This window comes from Dipteris shenzhenensis, chromosome 19, assembly GCF_047967505.1.
Source record: "Dipteris shenzhenensis isolate YYH24624 ecotype China chromosome 19, Dip_SZ_1.0, whole genome shotgun sequence".
NCBI lineage: Eukaryota > Viridiplantae > Streptophyta > Polypodiopsida > Gleicheniales > Dipteridaceae > Dipteris > Dipteris shenzhenensis.
Genome location: NC_141614.1, coordinates 2,188,779 through 2,206,531, shown reverse-complemented (window position 1 = coordinate 2,206,531; position 17,753 = coordinate 2,188,779). Strand labels below are relative to the sequence as shown.

The following is a 17,753-nucleotide window of genomic DNA, read 5'->3' as shown; positions in this document are numbered from 1 at the left end:
CCACCTCCACACGCTCCTCCGTCCACACTAGCCCTAAATCTCAAATCAATCTCACTCTCTCATGCACTAAAAAGTTTTTTGGCCTGGTGTGGTTTTGTGTGATGATGGTTTTCCTCTTAGAAAAGTCATGTTGACTTGTTTAGGCTGCTATTAAGTGTAATTATATTGGCAATTGTAGTTAGTTGGAACTTTGGTATCCCATGTTATTCCCAACTTCTCTTTCCTTTTGCAAGGCCTAAGTGGCATTGCCGCCTTGTTTTCTTTCATTTTTTAACATCCAAAGCGAAACCATCAAAAGGGCCTTCCCACATGCATAATAAGTGACCTCGATCTTTCAATCTTTAGTGAATAATCATTTTAAACAAAACAGAGACAAGTGAAGGTTGTTCTTTCTTTCTTTTTTACTTCAATTAAAACCCAAATTGCATGTCTACAATGCCAATCTGGATATGAATGCCCACTCTTAACCAATGTCTATCAACACCACCACTTCACCAACTTACACAAATCTTGCCGTCTCTAAGAAAAACCTTCGTCCTTTACATGAAAGATATTGCCAATATAAGTTTTTTGAGGAGGCATATATAGAAAAAGAGGAGATACATGGGTCTTAGTCTCTAGATGCCTGGCACACCCTCAATGAACTGTAAATCCTTATACTTAAAAATGCATGGTTATTTGACAATGGGTTTCTCTCTAGGAAAAGAGTTAAATTAAGAAAACACTATTTCACTCCTTTTTAATTACATATTTATATTCAACGTAGGACATGGATCTTTACCATAATCTCTAGTTTTTGAAAAGCACTTCCCAACCTTCCATGCTCACAGCAATGTCCATAGATTTTTAACAAACTTAATGAGTACACGGATAAACAATCCACACCTCACATGTCTTACTCTCTTTACAAGAAGACATCATTTCGAAAAAGCATTGCAAGTCTTGCTATTGGCAAGTTCCCACCACGGTCTTGAGTGAGCTATGTGTGATGAGGACCAAGCTTTTCTCCATTAGCACATCATAAACCAAAGTGAAGAGAGTATCAAGTTCGAACACAAGTGCATAGTTGATAGGAGGCAGGAGATTTATCTTGCTATGTACATGTGTTAGGACTTACTATGTTTACAACAAATGAAAATTATAGTGAGGTTTTGAGGAATGAATTCACAAATGAAAATTATTGAAAAATAGTCTTATAATTTCAATTCAATAGTCAATAACTAACCTTCCGAAGCAAATCACTGCAAATTCGTAAGTCCTATGATAGCTGACTTTACAAGAATTGTACCAAGGGCTCAAATTTAGTCCTACATCATTTCCCTTGTCTACAACTCTAGAGTTATTTGCATTCTTACACATAAGAAAGAAGCAGAGCATAGGAATATTCAAGCTTCCATTAGCAAGACAAAGAATTGACCAAATGCAAATCAATCTTTACTTGTTATTATAAAGCACAACATGAAACAAAGACAATTCAGACTCCAGAGCCAGTAGCTTGGAGAAAAAACAGAAAACGAAACCAAGCTAACCTTAGAATTTTGGACTGAACTATATGTGCCCATGACTTAAACAATAGATATATGGTCAAGTCTTCTATGTACAATGTGCACCAAGGAGTTATTGGCATGAAGATGATTCTAGAGTTATTTGCTAAGTGGGCATTGAGGGAAGTTGTGTGGTTACTAGTTTTCCAATTTGCCCTCTTTTGAAATTATTGCCTCTGATTAATGTTGATGTGGCATTGAAAAATGCGAGTAAGGTGATACAAAATTTTCCTTTGGAATGACTCGAGTTTTTCTTGGATCCTCCTTGAATGGAGCAAAATTTTTTCCAATGCAAATAACTACTTTGATCGAGGCACCCTAATAACCTTTCATCCTTACCAAGTGATTTGGTTGTGCTGCATGTCATGCAATCCTTCGTCAATATAGACCACTGGTATCCCCCTCACAACATCTTCAGTATCATTAGCTGACTTCAAAGTGGCACAAAGTCATGAAGCTCCTCTAGGATGGCCACGACTTTCTTGGAGTATTGCACCGTTCGTAGAGCTCCTCAAGGTCATAGATTAGAGTAAGCTTTAGCATATCATTGATCCATATTTTACCGGTCCTCGTATCTCTCGTGGAATTAAAAAGTACCTAAATAATGCTTAACGTTGGAGTATCGAATAGGTTCAAATTTTACCTTAAAGACATTTACATCTTGATATTTTGCGTTACTAACTACCTCATCCCCAATGTCATCTCCAATACCCTCATCATCTATATATACTAGTACTGCAAAACATGTAGATTTGGAGGCTTCGTGTAAAGTTCCCAACAAATCTCTTGAAGCATCACCAATCACTCCATCACTCTCTTTAGAGGTTGTAGCTTATTGAGAAGTAACCAAAGACCTTCGTGTTGTATGTTGGCTCCCAGATTTTATTGGTTTATGGTCCCAAGCAGCAAATACCATGACAAGACATTGCTATTCTATTGATGTGAAATTTTGGTTCATAGAATGGAGCGATGGAAATTTTCATCAAGGTTTGGGCCAAACAACCAACTACTGTCCCTTCACATGTAGAAATCAGCAAAAAAGAGGGTGTTTCAAGTAAAGGCAAGATTAGGTGCTTCAACCAGTGCTTCCTTTAAGTCACACGACCCAGATTAGGTAGTTAGAGGGATCACTGGTTGAAGCCACACAAACACAAATTACTAAGGTGTCATTTGTGAAAGATCACTAGATTGCAATGCGTTGCACACCTCTAGATGTCATCGGATGACTAGCAAAAGTGTTAGATGTTTTCATGAATGTACTATTCACCTTGTCTTTCTATAATAATTTGACTTTATCTCAAAAACTAGTCCATGAAAGAGTACAAATCCTTTCCTATGAGCTCATTATGTGAGAATATCGATGATAATACCAATGGTGTGGTTAGTAGAATTGCTGTTCTCGACCAATTTGCCCTATTGTCACTTTCATCATCTAAGCTCTCGTCCTGTGTAAATTTACCACCCTACCTCTCCATCCCCTTCTATCTCTCACATCCACCACCTCCCCTACCATGCTTCCTCTTTAAAGTGAATTCAAGTTCTAAAGATGGATGAAGCCAAAGAGAGCTTGTGGAGCTAGAGGCTTCTTAAGATTGATTTTTGTGGCTCCCTCTTACGAGGTTGGTGTTTTCCTTCCATCTTTCTTAGTTGCATTTTCAAGTTTTTGTAGCTTCAATTGTAAATCCATATATTTTAAGGATTTAGATTGATTTCTCATAGATTTCTAAGGAAATTTTGTTAAATTGCCTTTTTGTTGTATTGTGTTCTCTTTCTCTCCTCCTATCATTCATTGTGTTTACAAGTTTCTTTATGTTTGTTGTTTGTCCAACTATGTCAAGTAGCCATAGGTCATATAAAAATGGGTTGTCTAGCCATCACTTTAGCATCTCTTGTCTGTCTTAGATGAGTTTGGAGCAAGTTATTGCTGGGGCTTTCATGAATCAATTGTCACCTACTCAATGGGCTACAACTTAGGATGCACTCGAGGAGTTAAAAACCTCATGATTTTTTAATCGTTGTAGACCTCCTCCTGGGACACAACAATCTACTAGTGAGGGCTCATCTACCACATTGTCGTACATTAGAGAGGAGGACTAGGAAAGATTACAAAGGTAGGGAGGTGGTAGCTCCAATGCAAGTGCCTCCTACTCTAGAAGGCTCGACACCCCTACCCATAGTCGGTCTTTGACATGACAGCAGGTTTGACACCCCTAGTCAGAGAGCTTTTTGGCACGACTTGATTTTGAGACTTCCACCACTGCCATAGTGTCAATGTGAGTGTCATTTTGTCATGCAACACATTCAAGACTTTGGGAAGGTTTTGCAAGGTGATTTTCAAATTCCAATCGAATGTTTCCAAATTTCCATCTATGCATGTATCTATTTTTTAGTCTCTAGCATGGTACATCATGGCATGTTTCCTATAATTCAATGGGGAAGGTGGGATGCATGGGTATTGGAATTGGATATAGCCGTGAAGTCACATAGATTCAAGTAAGATGAGAAGATCACGCTTTGAGCCAAACGAGGGAGACAACATCCTTGAGGACACACACGAGGATAGCTTTATGAAATATGTACTAAATAAACGTTTTCATTCGTGGTGCATGCAAGCTACCCCATTTGATAGCTCTAGAGAGTGGAGAGGGTGAGGGCTTAAGAAGAGGTGGAGGTGGAGGCTAGGATGAATGCCTAAGCACAAATGTGATGAGCTCACTTGAGGGCCTCTACATATGTATTGTTTAGTTGCTTAAAACCATTAGTTTATTTCTCTTATTGTAGTCTCTTTTTTGGTCCAAATTATGATTTTGTACACCCTTTTAGAGTTTCTTGTAATATATCTTGCCTTGTACAACCATGACACTTTGAGGAATTTTGTAATACATATTGCATTATATATTATTGTATCTTTGATCAAATTTGTGTAATACATCTTGCATTATATATTGATGCCCGTTAGAGACTTCTTTTGTACCTCATATTGTATTGTGTTGACTTATAGTTCGGTAGAATGGGGCTCCATTCTTCCCTACAAAATTTTTAAAGCAACTATAGCTTTAGTGTATTATATATTGATGCCCCTTAGAGTTAATACAATGACTTTACAATGACTTATAGTAGGGTAGAATGGGGGTCCATTCTTCCCTACAAAATTTTAAAGCATCTATAGCTTTAGTGTTTGAGGGTTATTATCATCTTCGTCAAACACTAGAATACTAGCCAGTGATTTGACAAACATCTATATTGATTTTGAGAGTTATATCATCTTTGTCAAACATCTATATTGATTTTGAGAATGTAGTAAGCTCTCTATACACTTTCATTATAATAGAGGAAAATTCTCGTGCAAATAAGAGAAACTCTCCCCATGAGATTAGCTATAATTAATGTATAAATTGACTTCAAGTTATAACATAGAAACTTTCTACTCTATTCCCCTTTTCTCATGGACCAGAAGACTGTGTGTGTGTGTGCAGCCCATGACTTCTCTGCACCCCTCGCTGTTGTGTGCTTTGTATAGGGCCCAGGAGAGGGCCTAAGGGTTTGCTGCAGCTCCCTTATGTTGTCAACAACTACCAACACTGGCCTTTGCACTCATTTCAGTAGACGAGCCTGCAAGCAAACAAGTAAGCTTAGTATTCAATGCTAATTGTGCTACACGAGCAGAAAATTGAGACTCTCTAGAATCTGTAAGTGGAAGTTCTTTTGGAAGGGAAAACTCTTTTCTGCTACAGGTGGAGAAATGTATAATTTACCTGAGAAAAAGACCAGAGGGGAGAAGCAGAAAAAGTACAGCTCTAATTGGATGAGTTCTCACAAGGTTAGTGATCAACATGGTTGCCCTTGTTCAACGTACGGAATGTTCCGTTCTGTTCCGTACGGTACCGTACATTATGTTTTTTTTTTGGGGTGTGCGTTTGTTTGTTTTGGATGACTGGTTTTGTTATTGGTGGTGGTTCTGCCAAACTGATTTTGGGCCTCCCAAATGGCAAGGTTCCATATAAACCCCCTCTCTCCTCACTATGATCTCACACTAAGCATCTACCTCTGACTTTGAGTCTCGACTCTCCCTTCTCCATCAAGTGACGAGGCTCAAGCTGCATCAAGCATCTTCATCTCTCTCCCTCTATCTCCATCAAGCACCTATATTACATGTTTTGTACAAGTTTTAAAGCTTGTACAAGTACCTACTCCAAAACTCTAAAATCTGTCTTTTTTTTGGGGTATTGGACGTACACCTAAGATTTTTTAGTTCGTTTAGTACCGTACTAATATCGAACGTTATGCATCGAATGTGATAGTACGTGTCAACCATGGTCATCAACACACCGAAACATGCCTTGCCACAATGAAAGAAATCTCAAATGTAGGACACTGACCTTCAGAGTTTGCAGAAAAAAATAGGGGAACACAATGATGAAATTATATGCAGATTGCATGCCTCTATGGAAGAGGAAATGAGCAAGAGGAAGACTGAAATGCAAGTACAGATTGGGATTCAAATAGGTAAAATGCAGGAGGAAATGGCTTGGATGGTGGATGCTAAGACCAGCCAATATGCCCTAAAGGTAAAGGATCTCGAAGCTAAGGTTATCAGCCTACAAGCAGAAAACGATGTAGGCTAAGGTTATCACCCTAAGGGCACATATCCAAATGGAAGAAGGTGAGATCCAACCCCTCTTGAATGAGGAGCTGAGCATGCTCAAAGAACAAATGAAAACTTTACTGGCACTAGAAGGGAAAGGGGCGAATGCATGCAAAGCACTTCAGGAATTCAAAGCAGAGAAAACTCAAGAAAGATATAGCTGCCTTACATGCCATGATGCAAGGGAAACATGCAGAAATTTCTCAGCAAATAAATGAGGGGAAAGCAAAAATGGAGTAGAATGAAATGGTCAAGAAGGGCACATCAGCCTAAAAAAGGAATTTATCTCTGATGCATTAGAAGAGGAAAAAAGAAGACAGCATAAAGCATTGAATGTCCTTATTGGAGGGCTACCAGTGGGTGACGCCACGATGGCAGATGCCAAGGCATTGATCACCAAGATGGGTGTCAACCTCACCTTCAAAGCAGCATGGAGAATAGGCAAGGATGACACATCATCGAGACCTATAATTTTGAGATTAGGGACAGTGGTAGATAGGTCCACTTTTATGAGTATGAGGGCGGCCTTGAAGGGGACAAGGACATATCTAGATGATGATCTCACTCTTTTGCAGCAAGAACACTGTAGAGAAGGGATGGATCAAGTTATGGCAGCAAGGCAGGAAGGGAAGTGGGCTGTATACAGAGATGGCAAAGTCATCGGGAAATGAGATCTTACCTCATACGAGAGCACACTCTTAGACACTTGACAAAGCTAGAGGCACAACGGATCTATCAAGGCTTGACATGACGCAAGAGGAAATCATTCCTTTCACGCATGATGGATGAGAACCTTTGGAAGAGCTGATCCCACTTTGCTTGGGGAAATCAACTATTCCCATCACGGACCTTGATGCACGGCACATTTATACGACATCCCTTTATGAAGCCTCGATGCGGACACCACCTGACATGTCTGCCCTTCCTAGACCTACCACTTGTAGGCTGTTCACATAACAGAATGTGCGAGGTGCATTATGCCGGCTCCACAGTTGGAGAGCCGAAGACCATGAGGGGCTACGCACTGAGCATTTCGCACATGGACAGGACGTCTTGGCCCTGATCCTAGCACAGATGTTCAATCACGTTGTGTGCCACGGCTTCCCCCTTGCTTGGAGTAAAACCAGCATTGTGCCGATACACAAAGTAGGGGATCCCATGGACACTCGGAATTACTGCACAAGGGATCCCATGGACACTGGGAATTGTTTTTTGCAAAGAAAAGAACCTTCTATTAATGCTTGAAAGACTTCATACAAAACAGCAGCCCCGAAGGTACTGAGTATGAAAAAACCGGAAAAGGCTGAAAGAAAAAACCGGCCTGTTTGAGAGAAACCCAGCTCACTACCTAGGGGAACTCTCGTACTGGGGCTAACAGCCAATTGGGGGGACTATACAACTAGCGAATCCCTCGCGGAGTGAAAGTGTAAAAAACTCCTACAGGCCAAGCCTTGCAGAATTGAGCGCGCCTTGCGACAGTCGCCCAAGAGCCTGGGGCCCACGCCGCCAGGTAGAGTGTAGGGTGTAGATGATATCCTACCACATGGCGACCAAGGTAGCTGAGGGTGGAACCGGATGCTCACCCATCACCAGACTGCAGCCAGCAACCCAAATGTTCCATGCAGTAATACTCGCTACTACCTCCCATACGCTGTCCTCTAGAGGAGATACCATTGCCTACTTCAGGAGGGACTTGGTTTTGGCCTCTCTCCCATCTGATCCACCTCCAAGACCAGTCGGTGGCCACTATCTGATGGAGAAGCGATGGCATAGAGAGATCTATTGTGTCACATCAGAGTGCAGGAGACGCAGCCAAAGATGTAGAGACGGACCAAGACACGCAAGATAGAGGTTCAGCCCATTATAACTCTTCTTGGAGGATCGCTCAATTAGAGGCGTCACCCTCAACATGGCCCACTGGATACAGAGATCACAAAGACTGCACTCCCTGCCACAGAGAGAGATGACCCGATAGACACGGATACAAGACATTTTCGCAACCCATAGGAGAGCCACCACGACACTTGCCTATGTATTTTGATTTTGACTCTAAGATTGAGTACTAGTTTTGTTTATTGAGATTTGAGTTTTCTTTAGTTTAGCATAATACTCACGAAGGCCCTAGTGACCCCTCTGTTTCAGCCCACACTGGCTTGTAGGGTTACTCTTTGATTGTAGTTTTATCTCGTAGGCCCACGAGGCCTTTGCACTCCTTGGGAGCTACCCTGTGCCCTCCCTAAGTTGATGTACTAGTTGGTTTTCACGTTGTCCCATAGACCTCTTGGTCTGCCGTGGACGTTAATAGACTCTCTCTCTCTCTCTCTCTCTCTCTGTCTCTCTATGTACCAACGCCGTTATGAGCAAGACTATGGATTTTCTATTGTATTCGTCCTGGGTGTTGATGCCCTTTTAGTGACTGCACCCATCAACTCATTGTATCAGCTCCTTCTAGTCTCATGCACCCTGATCTTCCGAAGACTTTAATAGACTCTCTCTCTCTCTCTCTCTCTCTCTCTTTGTGCCAGCCCTAGCGAGATTCGGAGCCACCGAGCTCCTCTTGTCTCTCCCCAATCATCCTGTCTTGTTGGTCCCACGGACAACATAGAGAGGTCTAGCCATGACTTTGTCTATTATGGTATAATCTACGCCCCATATTGAAGATGCATACAATAGTGATAATGTGTCAAATTGCATGCTTATTTCTTTATTCCAGCATTGGTCAGGTGACAGTTTGATAGACCACCAAGATCTTCTTTGGTGTTCGCTCCGCTTTGTGGGTTTCTCTTGCAATGATAGTGTGATGTACTACTTTTATTTCTCGTCATAGGCATCAGCATTTGGGTAAGGGTGCCCATTTTACTCGCCCACCCTTAGGTTTCATTGTATTTGGCTTCTTTTCACTCTCATAGACCCTTTGGTCTTTCATAGATGTTAATAAACTTTCTTTCTTTCTTTGTTTCTTTCTCAATTTCTCTTGGTTTTCTTTCCTTTTTGGTTTTGGAAGCCATGCTTGAAGTAGTTTTGAGATAATCCTATTCTATTTTGGAGGTTGGAATAATAACCTAGACTTGCCAAAACTAGCACAATTCTCATGAATTCCATTGTATCAAATTACAAGGTATATGCCTACATGACTTGAGTAGGCTCACAATCATCAAACTTGATATGAAGTTTGTAATAGTCATTGACATGACATCATACTAACAGAGTTTGGAGTGGGCCTCTATCAACTAATGATGTCTCCTTTCCAATTGTCACATACCTCTATAGAGTTAGGTAATGTAGCAAGTTGATAGAGATTATTGAGAGCTCTCGCATGATCCATAAACTAGGATTGCTTGGATGCTCCCTTCTTATGATTGACAAGTTGGAAGATTTGTTGGGTCTTTGACAAACTATGGAAAGTGTAAATTTAGTGTAAATGTGTATATCCCCAACGCAACCACATGCTACCAAAATGGCTTATGAAGAGTTTCCTTCGCATGACAAGAGATGGTTTGTCGAAGAGCTAGAATAGCCACAGGGCGAATTCTGCACATGCTCCCATCAATTCCAAATCAAGATGGAGGTAGAGAAGCATGTGCTAATGAGATGCTCCCCATACTACGAGATTCGAGGTAAATGCCTCCTTGTTTGACTAAGGATTTTCTTTAAGGATTAAGTCCCAAATCAAAACTATGATGCACTTTATGTCCGAGGTCACTACATACAAATACATATCATGCAATTAGTAGCCAAACGAAGATTCAAATAGCAAGTGCTCATAAAATTTCATAGGTGAGGAGCCTATGCCTACATAAACAGCCAGTTGAGGTGACTGTTTATGAAACTACAATGAACGCTTGCCCCACCTGAAGTACAATCATTGCAATGTCATAGAATCAAGTTGCTTCAGAACACCTACAAGATTGCCCTACATACCAAAAGTAGAGGACATCATTGATTGATCTTCAAGATGTTGCACAAACAAAACGGTTCTCATTGGGCCAGGTACAAGTAGAGCTCAAATCACATGGCTTGTAACACATGTTTGGCTTTTTAAATTACATTACATCACATGTTGAGGGATGTGCTACAGAGATCCATTTTCTCATGATGTGTTTTAGACTTGGTAACATAGGCCTTCTTGGCAATCCATAGACATTAATAAATCTCTCTCTTCTCTCTCTCTCTCTCCCTCTCTCATTCTTCTCTTAATCTTAACACCCTTTTGGGGGAGGACTGGATCTGATACGATAGCCTAAAAAGCATTGGGTATATATCCAAAACATTATGAAATCTTCTGAACCTTCAGTAATCTTGAGCTTCGACAAGATCAAACTTGAAAACCTAGATTGCTCCCTTTTTAAAAACGTCCCAGAGCAGTCGCCTACCTGCATGGAGAAATATTACCTCCTCTGCAATAATACCTGGGACATCGAAAAGACACTGAAAAGGCGAACTTGTATATTTCAATAAAGGACTCCGACTCCAAGAAACAATAGCATCCAATAAAACCTCTTAAGATTACAGAGGAAAATCCTAGAAATATGAGAAAAGCATGAGTAGATATTGAGGGATACCTGAAATGGAAAGTTGACTAGCATGGGACACAAGCTCCCCTCTCCTTAAGATGACTCCAGACGTAGCGATTCAGCAAGAGAAAAACCAGTCCTGTCCAAAAAAGATTACAAAAGCAAAGGTGCACAAGGCTGCACTCCACCACAAACTCATACTGTAGCTTCTTTTTCCCCAAAGCGATTGCAAACAGAATGTACAGAGAGAAATCAACTTGGAGCATCCCAAAGAGTACTTCTAGCGGAGTTGATCACATTTTGCAACAATCAAGGCCGGTGATAGATAGGACCGATCACCCACAGGCACAGCTGGTCCAGAATGCTCAAATCAGAAATTCACAAATCGCAGGCTATGCAAACAGTTCAGTACTTACAAATGCCAGTCTCTAGACGTTAGTGTGCAGACAGCCTTGCAATACTTTAAAAACTTACTTTTTAAGAGACGCTTCACAAAGATTTCAGCTCAGAAGCATTTCCAAGGCTGCTGTCCTCCAGATCCACAGAAACATCTTGTTTTGTCTATTTGTCCACAACACATGTACATCATATGAACTATTCACAAGAATAGCCTATGCAGCTTGCAATCCTTTAAAAGCTTACTTGTAAGGAATGATTCACAAATCTTTCAATGCAGGAACATTTGCAATAACGCTATTAAAACCTAGGAAACATCTTTCCCCCCATTTGTCCACAAGACATGCAAAAATGTACATTTATAGAGGACCAAATATTCAGATCTCATCATATGGAGTACCTATGCACAAAAACAGGTTTCCTAAGTGCAACTCCTTGAGCCTTAAGTTGAGGCAGGAATCTATGCTGTCCAGAACTTTATAAGGATATCATCATTTACTCAATCAAGGTGTCTTCCATCGTAGATCAATTCATTACAATTGGCCAGAAAGATCCTCAAAATCTAGTGATATCATGTTGAATCTGCAACCTCGCAACACAATATCCTGCCTTTACTCCCAACCTGTCATATAGCGCTTCCGAGAAACTGCCTTGACATGACATGAACTGGAGGATTGGGACATTGTATAAATTGATCTGTTAAAGACATGCAGGAGCCATTTAGATGATGCTGCTTTAAATTGTAAGATTTCTGCAATTGTTTTGTTTAACAAGGACACTTTCTATGATTCTTATAACAATCAGGTATGCCATTCATGTACAAACTATAGAATCAATCTAGTCTACCATTGTGGAAATAATTTAATCCAGGGAACACCAGTAATAGCCCAATGCAGTGGGCATGCGTATGCAGTACAGAATTGGCCAAAATGGAACACCCAGAATTAACTACTGTCTAATTTCCAAACAGTGCTAACTTACCAGCTCCAAGCAATCTTGATAAGGTAAACAAGTAGAATCCACAATGCCATGAATTCGAAACGATTTCATCAAGACCTCCAGCATCCCCTTCCTCCAATTTTCTTTTGAAAGTCTTAGACATCTCCAAAAAGCCCACCAATAGAAAGATACATCTGACAACTGGTCCTGACTTTCAGTACTCAACTGATGAAGCTTCCGTGTGGAATTCTCATTTGCTACTTGCGTTCAATAACCTTTTGAGCGGTCCCCCAATCTCCATTTCAATAAGGATTTAAGTATCCCCCTTCTTGCCACTGTCTTATGAAACTCTTGAGCATGTATCTCCAACAAAACCGTTGAAGTCAAGTCGCATCCAGAAGTAGCCCAGCGACAACTGGCTGTGACTTTCAGACCTCAATCGATGAAGCTGCCGAACAGAATTCTCATATTGATTCTTCACTTCAAGAACCTGCGAATGACGTCTTTTAAAAAATCAATTCAGGGACAAGGTAAGCGCACGCGCGCGCGCACACACACTTTTTTTTTTTTTGGGGGTAAATCCATGATTATATTATCAGCAAAAGTTACATGAGGGTCTCAAAAAAACAGAGAGCCTCAACAGGAAATCAAAAGCAAAGAGAAACTATTTCCAGGCATGACTGAGGAAGATCTCCTTGATGGCAAGCATCATAGATAGATTGCCGTAGGGAGAGTCTGAAATATTCATAAGATTGCAAGAACGGATTCCCAAAATATCTCATGTTGTGATCCTGCCATATGGTCCTTACGTACTACTGCACATGGTGCATGGATCACTGATTTTTGGGAGGTCATTTTGTCGCACACACACACACACACTTTTGTTTTAGTGAAAGCTTTGATTGATTATATTACAAGAATAGTCACCTCAAAAACGAGGCGCTAGAAAATACATCAACTGAAGATCTCAGTACAAGCCAAATATACACATACGGACACACATATTTTTTTGTGAAATTTCTTTTGCGTTATATTACAGAGTCACTATCCCAAAAAGGGAAGTGCCCAAATACATCAAGAGAAAAATCAATATAAGACATATATACATCATGAGCTATGCACTTTGTTTGCAAGCAATCATAGAAAGATTGCTGTAGAGAGCGTCTAAAGAAAGCAAAAATTGAAAAAGTGGGATCACCAAAGACTCTATGATTTCTATCCTTCCATAGAGTCCAGAGTGCCCGGTAACGAACCCAAACAAAAAACAAATCAAACTCTTGTGTAGCTGGGTGTATCCCAAAGATCCAGAAAGAGTTTCCAAAGACAGCATGTGGAACTCTAGCATGTAAACGCTGTCCAAGGAAAGTGAGAAAATCCTGAGTGGAGGGGCAATGCCAAAGTAGATGTGGCACAGACTCCCATGGAGCTAAGCATCTGTGAAAAACAGCTGGAGCAATATGTCTGCGTGCCAATCGTTGCCCACATGGAAAAACTCCCAATAGTACTCGCCTCAAGAAAACTTGTTGTCTGCGTGGCATTTTAGAATGCCAAATTTGTTTCAATCTTTTGTGCCACCACTTTGATGTGCAATTCATTCGCCAAAGTTGATCGAGCTTGTGAGAAACCCATGGTGGGGGTAAAAGGACCTTGTATAATGAAGAGACAATAATATGTGACAATTGTAAAGGTTTCAAGGACGATCCTGGAGAAGTAATAATCCAATCACAAAGACGTTCTTGAAGCCCTAATTGTGGAATGGGATGAAAAGGACTCCCCTTGGACTTACAGAGTTCAGGGTTAAAGAGAGCATGTAATTCCAATTTGGAGCCCTGCAAGGTCTAATATGTCTCATGTTTCTCATAAGTAGCTGAGCCCAATCCTCATCTTAATGAAGTGAAGCTTTGATAATTCATGCAGTAGAAAGCTTTTTGGCAGCAGAAGAGATGTCTATCACCCCTAGTCCCCCTTCTTCTTTGGGCTTAATACAGTAGTTCCACCTTACTTGAGATATTTTATTGTTCCCTTCCCATAAGAATGATCTGCACAATCTGATGAATCTGTCAAGACCTGTTTTGGAAGGAGACTAACAGGAAAGATACAAAATACCAATGGGGTAGAGGCAGTGGCAGTTAAGAACCAGTTTTCTTCCAGCCATATTTGCTTGGAAGCTTCTCTATTTTCCTAGCTGCTTCTGAAATCTATCCATTACCCAGTCCCAACTCTGCTTCATTGTAACCTCAAATTCATCTTGAATGACATCTGCCACTGAATGGATGCCTTTTAAACTGAGGAAATATGAGCGGCGAGGTTCCTACACTTGCCACGAAGGGACAAAAATTCTAGACCAATGTATACTCTCTACTCTGAGAGAGTTGCCTTGTAAAGAATCTTGTCCATTCCATTCCAAATGAGAGAGGATATGCTTCCAATCCAACATCATGCTAGAAACAAAAGGGCAACCTTTCATTTTGCCTTCCAATAAAATCCCATTGTGTAGGCTGCCAATATCCAAAAGCACGAGTGTTGAGCTGTAATAACGAATGATGTATCATTGCAGCCCAAGGCTGAATATCCTGTAGAAAATGCAGCATCATTTGTCCTTTATGAGCAAGGATATGCACCTGAATGTTAAGGATATTTAATCCCCCATGCATTTTTTGTGAACATAGATGTTATAATGAGAGTAATCTCAAACTCTTCCTGCCATGTTTCATGAGAGGCAAATAGAACTGAATATAAGCTACTAGAATCGATTGAACAATCCGTGGCCTAACATGAAGAGGCCATGTTGCCAACGTCCAATATTCTAGCTTTTTTTTCAGCTTGGCTAAAATCCAATCAGCTTGTTGGCGACGTGTAACCGACCAACCCAAAGGATAACCCAAATGCCGAACCATCTGATTGAGTGGAACAATTTCCCCACGCCATAAAAGATCATGCCAGTTTTTAGAATGCAAAGGCAACAATTAAGATTTCTAAAAATTAATATAAAGACCAGCCGCCAACCCATATAATGATAAGGCCTGCATCCACACACACACAATTTTTTTTTTTGTAATATCCACTGCACTATATTTATATACTCATGAATTTACATGATGGGAGGTCTCCGAAATGGAGAGTATCCCAAAGATCAGAAAACCAAAGAGAAAAGCTCTATGCAAGAAGCATCCATATCACCCTCATGGCAGGCATCATATAAGGATTGCCGCAATGAGGCTCGGAAAGATTCATATGACTTGTGAATTTGCCGACCCAAGTATGCCAAAAATGCTCACTCCAGATTGTCCAAAGAGCCCAATATCTCACTCAAGAGAGAAATAGTGAGTATGGAGACAAAGACCTCATAAATTTGCCAAAGAGCCAGAAATGTTTCCCAAATCTGTGACTTGGGAAACGGAGCCGAAGATGATCTGAAATTCTCCTGAGGAGGATCCTAGAACACGGGCAGTGCCAAAGTAAATGAAGAACAATCTCTTAAGGAGCCTGACATCTTAAACATGTGGATGGTGCAATGCGACGTTTAGCAAGTGTGACCCCCACTGACAATGTGCCTATCATACATCTCCATAGAAAAAGTCTTTGTTTCAATGGCATTTTACACTTCCATAACATCCTGAGATTCTTCCGCCACCATGAGAGGGGCTTCCTTATATGCCACAGAGAATTAGCATATTGCTGAATCCATGGAGCAGGCTGAAGAAGCCTGTAGGCTTTGATGGAGGTTTAAGGCAGGAAGAGGAACATGATGAGTGCATGTAGCAGAGGGTTGCAATTGCCAATCCGTGAGCCTGTCTGTGTTAGCCACAGGAGGAACAGGTAGAAAAGGATGTAACAAATCAGCAATTTTCTTCCATATAGACCTATGATGCATTCCCAATGCATAGGAAGCAGTGGCCTGAGGAAAAGATAAAACATAGTCCTGATCATCTACGACATCATGTATGTATGTAATTCCCAATTTCATGAGATTGTATGCCCAAACGAGTTCCTGTAAAGCGAGTGGAATGTCAAAGATGGCACTCCAGTGAATACTTTCTTTCCTCATTGAGTTTGTCCCCGAGCAATTATCAGGAGCCCATTTGACCTTAGAAAGTACTTGTTTCCAGTCAAGTGACAGAGCAGTAGAGAAAGGACAGCCAGGTATCTTCCCTACAAATCTCCCAATGACAACCTCCCAATGATCAGTAGTCCAATGACCATAAGCACAAGTCCTCATGTTGACACACATGGATGCTAGCATACAAGTCCATGGCTGTTGTTGACGGAAAAAAGTATGCAGCATAGTCGCCTTCCTTGCCAGTACATGATATCTTATATTGAGGACATTAAGTCCACCATGCATCCTAGGAGAGCACACCATTTCCATCTTCATCAGTCTCAATGCTTTCATAGCAATTTTTGTCCTCCATAACATCTCCATAGCTTGAGACATAAAGGCTGAAATATCCCTGGAGGACCAATGCAGCAAAGGCAAATAGAACTGGACATAGGACATTACAATGGACTGTACTATTCTGAGCCTGACATGAAGAGGCCAAGTAAAAATCTTCCAGTATTCCAGTTTATGTTGAAGTCTTTGGAAGATCCATTTTAGTTGCTGCTTCCTGGTGATGTGCCATCCTATGGGATATCCCAAATGCCTGACTACATCTTTGGAATGCACCACCTGACCTGGCCAAAGAATAGAATGCCAGTCACATTGTTTCAGGGGAAGTAATTTAGATTTGTCAAAATTGACATGCAATCCCGCTGCCAAACCATATAATGAGAGAGTGGTCATAAGCATGTGAACTTCTCGGGGAGAATTATGTGGCATAAAAAAGGAATCATCAGCATATGCTTGTGCCAAAAAAGATGTAGCCCCAGGGATTTTAAGACCAGTCATCTATCCTGTGTTTGTAAGATGATCAAGATACATTAAAAGGGGATGGGTTGCAATGGCATAGAAGAGAGCACTAAGAGGGCAGCCCTGTCTAACTGATCGACCCCATGTCCATGACCGAGACAGATGACCCCCAAGAATGCACTGAGAAGTAGAGCCAGAGTAAAGCCAGTAAACTGCATTTGCTATCTTGGGACCAAAGCCCAACTTTGTCATGATTTGAGAGAGAAAATCCCATTGAACAATGTCAAATGCCTTAGCAATATCCACCTGCAATTTGAGCACATCTTGATGCGAATACTTAGCATATTCAATTGCAGTCAAGGCATTGGATATATTGTCATGGATTTGTCTTCGCGGCACAAATCCATATTGATGAGGATGAAGTCCCGCATCCAGTATCCTGTGAAGCCTATGCACAATCATTTTGGCAATGAGTTTATAAACTACAGGCATCAAAGTAATAGGCCTCCAATCTGACATATGGTTACACAGATGTTTTTTGGGCACAAGTTTGACTATGCCATGCTTCCAAGAGTGCGGCAACTGATTTTCTTGTCAGGCAACATTGATCATTTGCAAGAGGACTTCTTCCAAATCATCCCAAAAAGAAATATAAAATTCCACCGTAAGGCCATCCCAACCAGGGGACTTGTATTTGCTGAGGTGGAACAATGCATTATCAAGTTCTGTGTCAGTAAAAGGTCTCTCCAAGATAAGAGCATCATCCATTTCCACTATTCCAGAAACATATTGGAGAAATTCAGTCCTAGCATCAGTCATTTGATTTGGTGGGGAACCAGGAGCGGAGAACAATTTCTGGAAATAAT

The 17,753-nt window shown here is 40.9% G+C and overlaps 1 protein-coding gene across 3 annotated transcripts in view; it reads right to left on the bottom strand.

The window, feature by feature from the left end:
* Positions 1-11,276: 11,276 nt before the first annotated feature.
* LOC147889914 (Spc97 / Spc98 family of spindle pole body (SBP) component) overlaps positions 11,277-17,753 on the bottom strand; it is a 144,533-nt gene continuing 138,056 nt past the window's right edge. For all 3 annotated transcript variants that reach the window (XM_087390731.1, XM_087390732.1, XM_087390733.1), the window contains 2 exons: positions 12,081-12,528; positions 11,277-11,795 (listed from right to left, as the gene is read on the bottom strand). In XM_087390731.1, coding sequence (XP_087246857.1) covers positions 12,379-12,528 — 150 coding nt within the window. In that variant the 3' untranslated portion in view covers positions 11,277-11,795; positions 12,081-12,378. The remainder of the gene's footprint in view (positions 11,796-12,080; positions 12,529-17,753) is intronic.